This window comes from Oryzias latipes, chromosome 20, assembly GCF_002234675.1.
Source record: "Oryzias latipes chromosome 20, ASM223467v1".
In the NCBI taxonomy this organism is placed as follows: domain Eukaryota; kingdom Metazoa; phylum Chordata; class Actinopteri; order Beloniformes; family Adrianichthyidae; genus Oryzias; species Oryzias latipes.
This window is the reverse complement of record NC_019878.2, coordinates 1,906,572-1,917,998: the sequence shown is the minus strand read 5'-3', so window position 1 is coordinate 1,917,998 and position 11,427 is coordinate 1,906,572. Positions and strand designations below refer to the sequence as shown.

General features: G+C 42.7%; 1 protein-coding gene across 1 annotated transcript in view; it reads left to right on the top strand.

Annotated features, from left to right (window-relative positions):
• LOC105353823 (hemicentin-1) overlaps positions 1–8,980 on the top strand; it is a 62,558-nt gene extending 53,578 nt beyond the window's left edge. Inside the window, exons 4-8 of the mRNA XM_023950054.1 lie at positions 2,635–2,952; positions 3,648–3,914; positions 4,228–4,515; positions 7,894–7,997; positions 8,314–8,980. Coding sequence (XP_023805822.1) covers positions 2,635–2,952; positions 3,648–3,914; positions 4,228–4,515; positions 7,894–7,997; positions 8,314–8,319 — 983 coding nt within the window. The 3' untranslated portion in view covers positions 8,320–8,980. The remainder of the gene's footprint in view (positions 1–2,634; positions 2,953–3,647; positions 3,915–4,227; positions 4,516–7,893; positions 7,998–8,313) is intronic.
• The last annotated feature ends 2,447 nt before the right edge of the window (positions 8,981–11,427 follow it).

Below are 11,427 nucleotides of genomic sequence, written 5' to 3'. Positions count from 1 at the left end.
AGAACTCTCCAGTCTGTTCCTGAACAACATTCTTCCGGTTTGTTTAAATGTCCTTCAAAGTCGCAACAACACAGCATGAAACCTATACACGGGTCCGTAAATGTAAATAAAAATAATTAATAAATAGCAACGTACCTTTTCACGAGATCTCCTATATGAAAAAAGAGAAACTCACGTCACGTCACGTGACCCACGTCAGCCCGCATATATTTATGGAAAAGATCAGAAGCGTTCAGATCCTTTGAGGAAAAGTTGAACGTAACAAACTACGAACTGCATGTCTGCAATGAATGGATATTATGAAAATAAAGGGGATATATACTGCTAAAATGTTTTCAAAAATAAATTAGTCCACAATCACTCCTATTTTATGGCATTTTCTGCGGGAAAAAAGAGAAACATATTAGTCACGTGACCCACGCGCACGTCTGCAGATATGAATGAAAGTTAACGTGTTTCTCCAACGTAACACAGAGCTTTTGGGAGAAAAAGTTGAACGAAACAAGCAAACTACAAACTGTATGTCCAAAATGAAAGCATATTTTAAAAGAAAATGGTATATTTCTCACTAGAAATGTTGTCAAAATAAAAATTAGTCCTCAAAATATCTTGTTTTATGGGATATTCCACCGAAAAATGAACGTGCATCCGCCATGTTTTTTGCTCACGGCAGGCCAAACCTCCAAAGTCACGTGATCCTGAGAAGGCTCGTAGAAAATGAATAGAAAAATCCACCTCACAGTTTAGGGGGCGTTTTTGTAAAACTCTCACGCATTTCCATGTGGACAAATGTAGCTACTACACATTTTAGGATGAGACCGGGTTGGTCAAGACAGGTGTAGAAGCAGTCATTGCTGGGCCAGAAGAAAACTGTGGTTGGGTAGGGCAGATGACGGCGTTGCGTACTGGAGGAGGTGTTTGGTTCTTCTGTTGGTCCACATACATGCTCACCACCAGACTGGGGCTGACTAGTCACAACTCTTGGTGAAGTGGAGAACTGGCGGTTTCTAGCCCGACTTTCCATGGTGATGCGCTCCTGAACCTCACTAGTTGTCCAAACTCAGCCTGTTTGCAAGGACTGGGTCTGGGCAATACTTAATAAACATCATAGACACCTCCCTGCCTGGGTCCACCACACCTCTACCTTGTCTCAGCAGGCATTCATCAGCAAAGTCGATCGCCTTGTTTGGTCTGATCCAGTAGTCCTCACACTTTCGTTGGGGAGCGGCTTGGTGTCATAGAAGTCAGCCATGGTTATAGCAGGGTAGGCTAGTTCACCAAATTGCTGCTTTAGTATGTTGAACATAACAGCAGGTGTTTATGGAGCCGTCAGTCAGTGGAAGATTGCCTCAAGTCTCTCTAGCTTTTCCCTACAACTTACTTAAGACTTCATTTTCTGTTGATGTACTGGAAATGCTTTCTTGGACAGAAAACACACTATCATCTGCACCCATTTAAATACCGAGCATTTATCACTCCCATCACCTCTGTATATTAGGGGGTTCCTCAACATCATACTGCATTACAAGTTCGACGCCAATCAGGTTCAGCTCAGGAGGACTTTGGGCTGTCTGAAAACTGCTTTGAAACTGTGGGTGAGAACCCCCTACATTGTTCTGAATCTGAGCAGCAATAGACTGACCAATCTGATTAGCCAAGTCAGATATTTAAATAGTCTTGTGAGTTTACCACATGTAAGGGGGGTTTTACACGAGTAAAGCTCAACCTCGGAGTCCTCAATATCCCTACCTGGGGAATCTTAGTAACATCTTTAAACCATCCCCTCCCAAAACCCACAATCAAGTTAACTGCCCCATCAGAAACGCATTTATCAACATCTGGATTAATTGTCGTGAACATTGCGAGAAACCAAAATAAACCGCACGGCTGGGAAAAAAAATTAGACACTACAGGATTAAAAAAATGCTCAACGTGACCTGACTAAATCACTAAGTCCAAAACATGAACACTCCAAACCAAAAAAACTTGAAAAACTGTGAAGAGATGATCTTCCCGGTGATCTAGATGACTTTGATGCTTCTGATATCCAAAGGGTCACGGAACCAATGCAACTGGGCTGAGTTTTCTACTCTGCGTTGTGCTCCGATGAATAAAGAAACCAATTTAACAGATAATATTACTACTAGGGACAAACACACAGACATAAGATGCATGTCTTACCTCAGCCATGGCTCGCATCTGTCTAAACTTGCATGCTCATCCGTGGCTACTTGCGTGACCGTGGGGTGTTCACATACCCTTGGACAGACTAATACTCTGGTACAAATGTATGCAAAAAAACAAATTCACCATGAATTTGGTGAAATTAAACTACTAGAGACTTAACACTTGTTACAGATGCATGATGATGATGTGTAGGGTGAAGAAATCCAAAATCCTTGGTTGTTTTGTAGATATTCCTTTTTGAAATTGTGTCAAAGCTTCATGAAGACGATTAAGGATAGAGAGTGAGATTTTGTTAAAAGCTGCACTCAGGTAAAGCAGGAAGAGAAAAGACTCACATTGTCCTCTGAAGCATTATCTGAAAAATGTCCTTCATAAAATCTCAACTTGTCAAAGAAAAAGTGTTTCTGTGCAGCTCAACATTGACACATCTGTCTCTGATGTTCACAGATGCAGAGGTCTCCTGTCAGTTTGGACAGAGCTGCATTTTACCCTGCAGGTTTACACCTGGACAAAGTCTAATCATCCACTGGTATCATATGACACCAACACAGACTGGAGTTCACTCCTACTATGACAACAAGGACCAATGGGGACACCAGGACCAGAGGTTTAGAGGAAGAATGTCTCTGTTCCAGGATCAGATCTCCAAAGGAAACGCCTCCCTGCAGCTGACAGGAGTGATGGTTCAGGATGAAGGATCATATAAATGTTTCACCAGCACCATCACTGATGGAGGAGAATTCTACATCAACATGACGGTTTACGGTATGAGACACAAACCCAGAAAACTGGAGAAAGTCCAAATGTTTTAGTTCAGTTTCTCCCATTCAGTCCATCAGACATTCTTAAAGCTGAATGTTCCACAGTAAGTCATGAAATGAACTTGAATTCAGAGTTTAGACAGTAGTTCATGATCCAAAGTTCCTGATTCTCCTGAATCTGTCCCATTCTCTGATGAACAAATGTTCTGTGTCTCTGAAACTAAAAGCTTCTTGAAATCCTCCAAATCTTGGAGTCACTAAAAGGTTTTCTTTGTTGAAGCAGAGACGACTGCAAGAACAGAAAGATGTGGAAGCTCTGAAAGCTGAACCAGAAGAGATGAAGGAAGGACAGGAAATGGGAAAATGCAGACATTTGTTGACTTTACAGCTGGAAATCTATCAGAGAAATGTGTCATTAAGGCTGAAAATGTCCCAAAAGAAATGAACAACAAGTGAGAGATTCTGCAGAATTGAAGGAGGTTCAGCTCCAATGTTGAAGGAAATGAAGAAAGATTTCAAGCAGAGCTGCAGATTAGTGAGAGTGTGGATTAGAGGAGGACACACCTGCTGAGGATCAGTTCATCCTGAACCTGCTTAAAGCTGGAATTCTAGCAGCAGGAAGAGAGGATTGACTTTTCCACACAAACACTGATTCTACACTGCTGGAAGCTGAAATTCTACTTTTTCCACTTGTTGCAGCTCCACCTCAGAAGATCAACATGAACCAGATGGAAAACCAGATCATCTGCAGCTCAGATGGGATCTATCCTCAACCTGATCTCAGCTGGTCCATCAGTCCTCCATCCAGCAGAACCTTCCAGAACACAACCAGAGTCCAGAAGACTGAAGAACTTCTTTACAACATCAGCAGCTCTCTGACTCTTTCAGACCGTGAAGATGACCTGGACTACATCTGCACCATCAGCACTCCATCAAACCAGAGGAGAGCTTCATGGAGGAGAGGACGTGAGTGTTCCAGTTCATCTGGAGAAATCTCTGTCTGATCATGGCAGAACTTTCCAGAATCAAAGACCTTGATGTTCTTTGTCACTGTGGGACTGTTTCTGCATGCAGACCTACAGGATCCTCCAGGATCCAGCAGACTATGGAGGATTCAGCTCTGAAATGATTTCTTTCAAGTCTTTCAAAGTGTCATTCATGTCAATATGGAGGCAGGAGGCTGTGTGCAAACATCTCAGTGTCTTTGCTTCAGGCTGTCAGACATTTGGACTGGATGTTTTATTTCATGACGAACTGTTTCTGTGTTTCTATTGTCCAGCTTTAGTGAAGATCATCTCTGGAGAAGCAACCATCTCCTGCTCTGCCTCAGACTCCTCCCTCAAAGGCTTCAGTCTGGTTTGGAGCTTCAATCAGAATCAGATGATTGTGACCAAGAAAGAGGATGAGGAGCAGAGAGTGTCAGAGGAGTGGAAGCAGCATGTGAAGGATGTATCAGAGTCAGGCAGACTCACACTGCAGCACTTATCTGCAGATCATGAGGGAACATACACATGTGAAGTCAGCAAGGATGAGGAGACCAACATCACTCAAGTCTCTCTGAGTTTAGGTGAGGAATCAAGTGAGAAACTAGTTTTTCTGTCACAGATCAGAGAAATTGCTCCTGTAGTATGGTCAATGTCCCTGAAATATCGTGAGACAGACAGAGAGAGAGAGAGAGAGAGAGGGAAATAGGAAAGGAACAGGAGACGAGCTAGCTAGAAGATTAAAGTAGATGTGTGTCAAATAAAGAAAGGTAAAACTGAACGAAAAGACCGTTTATTTGAACAACACAACATTTTGGAGACCAGGATGATTTTTAACAAGGACCCCACGACAAAAAAAGACGACCAGGATTTTATTTCCCGGCCAAGAAAGAAAGAAAAATAAAATTCAGTAATGTCGTCTGACAAGCAACGCCAAGGATCTAACAAGCTACACCAGGACCAAGCTATGCTCAGCTAGCCCGCCGGTTCTGCTGAACCTTAGCACATCGGATTTATTCACGGAATATAACCTGTAGATGGACTCTTAACCCTTGTGCTATCCTAGGCACTTTAACATTAGGACTGGGGTCATCTAGACCCACTAGACAGTGCTCTAAATCTTTTTTCTTCAATGATTTGTGATCTTCACTGGTGTCCATGGATTACATGAAATCCTCTCCACCTTTATCCACCTTTGTCATGGTAGGGAGAACACGTCAATGGTGTTCTTGACCACAAAGGATAGCACAAGGGCTATAGATTTTTTCGAAGTTGCCAGTGGTATGATTATTGTACAAGATTCGTTACAAAGAGCCACACTGTTGCATTGCATAGGAGCGCAGACTCAGAGGATTTTCGCCAAACTTGCTGGAGACAAAGGTATACATGAACAGACTGCTGCTGCGCTAGATGCATATTTTACTCTGCAGAGAAATATAGTTCTGGACCGACACAAGTTTAGGCTCCGAGCTCAGTACCCAGATGAAACGGTTGATGAGTTTGTAAATGCATCGAGAGAGCTGGCAAGGTCATGTGACTTTGGCGCACTGGAGAATGACATGCTACAGGATCAGGTAGTGAAAAATGCGCGATGAAATGGCTACGTGACAAGGTATTACAGGAAGAGGACTGAGTTTAGACAAAGCACTGTCAAATGCACGAGCTTTTAAAAGCCACACAGGCAGAATCGAAACTTTTCACGGAGAGTTTTGGTCACAGAAAAAGGGACAATCAAGTTAATTTCACCAAGAAAAGCACACACGCAAACGCTGGACGAGCAGCCGGAGTAGTGCGTGACAAAAAAGCAGCCAAGTGCAAGCTGACAGCGACACCCAGTGTTACAGATGTGGAATGAACACTCACACAGCGGATGAATGCGGTGCAAAGACAGCGATGCGTCTTTTCTGTCGGAAAACGGGACTTCAAGCACAAATGTGTTTTAAAAAGAAAAAGAACACATAGGCCGCATAAAGACAGGAATAGAGATCAAGAAAAGATAAAGTCAAGTAATCCATTGAGAGCAGTAGTACAGAATGCTTCTGACTCTGATTCAGATGACTTTATCCATGCTGTAAACTCTGAAGGCACTGAGACAATTAAGGTAAATGGACAATGGTTGAAAATGGTCATAGACACAGGAAGTGGCAGAAACTTCATTGGAGAGTATCTTAATAGGAGAATAGTGTCCAATAAAACAAAACTGAAACCAACCAAAAACAGATTTTATGCTTATACTCAGACAACTCCACATAAATGTGTAGATTATTCTAAGGCAGAACTGAGATGAAAGTACAACATAGTCATGGACAACACATGTGTGACTGAAGGTAATGTAGAAGCACTTCTAGGTAGAAAAGCAATTTTTGTGCATAAATGCCCCGGTGATGGTCAGAGGGGCCGTAGGCGCGAACTGGCAGCCACGCCTCTGTCAGTCTGCTCCAGGGCAGCTGTGGCTACAACCGTAGTTACCATCACCAAGAATGAATGAGGAGTGAATGAATAACGGACACACTGTAAGCGCTTTGAGTGACTTGAAAAGCGCAGATAAATCCAATCCATAAAATATATTTAATAACAGGGGAAAAGGTAAACACTGTAGAGCAGAAAGAGCGATTCAACAAACTCGTTAAAGAGTACCCACCAGTCTTTTAGTGAATTGATCAGATTAAGGGTTATAGTCATTAGGTTACAGTTGATAAAAGAAGTCCCTCCTGTAGCACAGGGTTTGAGGAGAGTCCCTTATCCCATGTTAGAACCTGTAAACCAGGAACTAGATAAGATGTCCTGATCGTACCAAAGAAGAACACAAAAGAAGTGAGGTTATGTGAAGACCTCAGAGAAGTCAACAGAGCCATGATCAGGGAAAGACACCCAGTACCAACAGTGGATATCATCTTACAGGCAGTTGAAGGAGCTAAAGTGTCCGCTAAGTTAGATGCAAGGAAAGGGTTTTGGCAGTGTGACTTGGCACTAGAACCCAGACCCCTGACGACGTTCATTACAAACACAAGTAGCTACCGCTTCCGAAAAGTAACTTTGGATTATTGAGTACACCAGGAGCCTTCCAGAAGGCTATAACACCATATTATGTGGAATGCCTACCATGGTTTGCTACATGGATGAACTTGTGGTGTTTGGAGAGAGGGAAGAGCAGCTTGAACAGAGACAAGTCTTTCAGAGATTTCAGGACAGAGGTTTAACTCTCAACAGAGAAGAGTGCATTTTCAAGTGCGCAGTTGCAGCGCTCTTGTGCTTTGCACCAGAACATTCACAGACATACAGAAGCACATTTGAGCAGTTGTTATCACAGATTGGAGGTTGTAACTCTAGATGCATGTATGGAAAATGGAAAGCTGGATCCAACATTCAAAGAGACTCTCATTGTACTGCTGATAAACACTCTTGACAACTCCTTTGAACTGGTCAACTCAGAGGATGGAGCTAAGGTGATCAGAAATGTCAAACATCTTCGTAAAAAACCACTGGAGGTTGACTTTGACATCCCTGAGCCTTCATTGTCCTGCAATGAACCAAACCATCATGAGACAGTGGATGTGTCAACTGCAGAGACCGCACCAGTAGTTGAGATCCCACCAGAACATGACCCCTCTGCATCTGATGTCCTCACTACCAGGAAGGGTTGGGTTATCAGAAAGCCCATCAGATACAGACAGTTTTGAATAGAAGAAAAAATAAAATAACATGTATATGTTCTTATAAGTTTTGTCACAACGGTATTTGACAAGAATTTTTGATTTAGTTTGAGAACAATGTGATTTTTTATTTTAGGAAAATGTATACGGAAGAAATGTTTTCTTTTAAACAAGGGAGGGAAATGCAGTAAGAAGTTACCAAAGACGGCAACGTTTAGCTGCAGAAGATTTTCTGTCAACTTTCCTCTAAATGTTCTTTCATGTTTCACAGTTTTAAAGTAAGAACTAAATAACTGTTTTCTGTTTCAGGAAATTTTCTTGTCACCATCATCATCATCATCGTAGTGGTTATAGTTATTGGGGTCGCTGCTGCTGTAATCTATCTGGTGATTTATAGCAGAAAAAAAGACACGGTAAAGTTCCTCAAATCCTGCTGTTGTTTAGTTGTGGAGGAAGTTGTTGTCGATCAGTGATTTTCAAAATAAAGTGAGGAGGTGAGAGTTTGTACATTTAGGACTGCTCTGTGTGAGGAAGACATGAAGGTCAGTTGATGAAGAGCAACAAGAAGATGATTAGTTTCTTTATTGTGTGCAGAGTCTGTCTGACATTAAGAAATGAGCTCAGAGATGAACATCCCAGCTGAGAATTTACATCCATGTGTGTTAGTGCACGTGTCTGTGCACGTCTTTGTGTTAAACACTAATGTGTGTGTCATCTTCTCTGTTACAGGAGTGATATGACAAAAATCCTTCTTCATGGAGTCAATCCTGTAAGTGTGTCTGTTTGCTGCCTTGTTCACAGGTTTGTGTTCAGTTTTTGCTCAGACAGCAGAATCTGAAATGCAGATCTAGCAGATGACCTTTAGGTGACAGAGGTCAGCTGCAGGTCTGTGGGCCTGCTTTCAACAAACACTCTCATCAGCTTCATGACTGCAGTTCAGCTTCATTTTTCCTCAACAGTCTTTGAGCTTCAGCTGCTCTGACTTTGAGGCTCCAGAGTCTCCAGAAGATGAAAAAGGACTGAAATGGAGCTGAGCTGCAAAACTGCAGAAAAAGACAGAAAGAAAGATGGATGGATGTGTTGAAAGTGTCAAAGCAGAGCAGAATCCCAGCTTGTGTTTGATCCAGGAGAAAATGTTGGACCATCAGGAATGTTTGGACTCAAGTCTTCCATTGAAAAACTAAACATGGATTTTCTGAAAATCTTTCCATCCAAACTGGAAACACAAACCACTGAACAACTTCTGGTTCAGGTTTCATCCAGCTTACAAGTTTCTTTCTAGTTTGGAATCAATGTGAAAAAGAGACAGTGAGCAGAAAATGTGCAGAAGTTTCTGAACAGAATAGAGAATGATTCTAAAAGATCAGAATAGAATAAAATCTCACTTTTTATCACACATGGTTGTTGTTTGGATCAAAGCTGGTTTCTAATCAAACAAACTGATTCACTTTTGGAAAAAAGAGGAAATATTGAATCAAATAGCACAGATGTAGCATTCTGGCGTCACAGTGAGAAGGTCCAGGGGGGTATTCCAGAAAGCATGTTTAAACTAGCCTGACTTTAACCCTGAACTCTGGCTGAAATCCACCTGAACTTGTTTACTCTGCATGTCGGTTCCAAAAGACCGGATATGAGTTAACGTAATTACGCTCGACTTGGTAATCCTGGGTAAATGCACGTAACATAATGCACATAACAATAAAAAGAACGAAACAATTTGCTCATAGAGCATTCATTCATTTAGGAATTTTCCAACATCGTCATTACAGAGCTTGACTGTAGGGGTGCTATTTAAACTCATCATCCTCTCCCTCCCTCTTAAGCATAGTAGGACAAAATGACTCGACAAAACACAGTAAAACAGCTAAACAACTAAACACATTCTGTCAAAAACCCACACTTAAACCCAAATCCGTCCAGACAGGCAAAGGGAATGGTATCCCACAATCCCTTGCGGCGCCGATCTAACAGCAGCACCAAAGTTACACCTACTTAATTGAATTAATTTAAACGAAAGGAAAATAATTGTCTGAAAACTGCGTGTTATTTTTAAACTGACTTGACAAACAAATGATTTATCTTAACTGAAGCAAATAATTAAGTTAGATCAAAGTCAAAAAGTTTATCTTTCCAACATCCATATGTGGTCTTATCACCCTCTCATGGTGGAAAAAGTATTATCTGAGCTTCTTCATCCACTAAATCATCTTCAAATGGACACGCCATGCTGCTTCACCTCTCTGAAAACAAACTAACCTTCAACTAAACCTGCTCCCAACCAGGATATGTTCAGAGCATGAGTTGCCATGGCAACTTGACATACCCTGAAACATACCTCCATTTCTGGAACCAAAAGCTGAGGTTATCAACTTCCTTAGCCTCAAACTAACCATGGGAGCTAGCATAACCTGCTTTCTGGAACACCCCCCTGGTTCAAATCCCTGCTGTTTGTTTCTGTGTGGATTTTGGATGTTCTCCTCATGCATGTGTGGGTTTTCTACAGACACTCTGGTTTTCATTCCACTGTCCAGAAACATTGTGTGTGTGTGTGTGTGTGTGTGTGTGTGTGTGTGTGTGTGGGTGTGTGTGTGTGTGTTTGTGATCTGTTCAGGGTGTCCTCTGCCATTACCCAACAGTAGCTGGTTTGACTCTGTTAAAGGGATAGAGCAGGTTCTGAAGATGGATGGATGGATGATGGACGGACGGAGAGATGGATGGAATCATGTTTTGATGGAAATGAGGAAAGGTCTCAGTTCATGTTTCTGTTAAACTTCATGATCTTTCGGGGGGGCGCTATGGAGCAGGCAAAGGAGTAGGCAGCATAGAAGACGAGCTCTGCTAAAAATAAATTAAAGTAATTTTGACACTTTATGCCAGAAAAAACACCAGAACTCTACTTGTCGTCATCTTAATCTCAAAGAATACTATTTATTGACGAGTTGAACCCGAAAAATGGCCAATAATCTTCGAAAATTCAAATACTCCGGAGCGGCGCCAACTACAGGACCCAAAACACCGACCGGCGAGGCGGGTTCACCACCCAAAGCTACCACATCACAACCTGGAGACCAAATGGACCCGTCGGTTCTGAAGGCCGAAATTCTATCCTCTCTGAAAGCGGACATTGCGGCAATGTTCAGGCAGGAACTAAAGACCGCGCTCACAGAGGACTTTGAAGCCATCAAAACGGAGCTGTTAGCTCTGAAGACCGAGCTGGCCAGCAGCACCGCAGCAGTCCGCTCTGAGGTGGAAACGATGAAAGCAACGATGACACACATGGAACACGCGCTTTCATCCCAGTCAGATGATCTAGTATCCCTTCAAACCAAGGTTGACAAACTCGAAACAGAAGTGAACAACCTGCGAGGGAAATGTCTGGACATGGAGGGGCGAATGAGGCGCTCCAACATCCGCATACTGAATGTCCCAGAGACCTCCGGCTCCAGCTCGCCGACAGCTGTGTCCAAACTTCTTAAAGAAGTCCTAAATATGGATAAAGATATCCTGATAGACCGTTCTCACCGAGGATTACAAACAAGAAGCCAAAACGACAAACCCAGAGTCATCGTTGCAAAAGTGCACTACAATCAGGACTGTGTTGACATTCTCCGCCGCGTCAGAGAGTCCGGGCCGCTCCGCTGGAAAGGAAAAGACATCTTCATCTTCCCCGATTACCCTCCAAGCGTGGTACAAGCCCGGTCAGCCTTCGGCGAGGTGAGGCGGCTCCTACGCGGGAGAGAGGGCGTCAAATACGGGCTTCTGTATCCAGCGCGACTCACGCACAACGGGACTGAAAAGTGGTTCCAAAACTCAGAGGAAGCCATGGCTTATGTGAAATCCAAG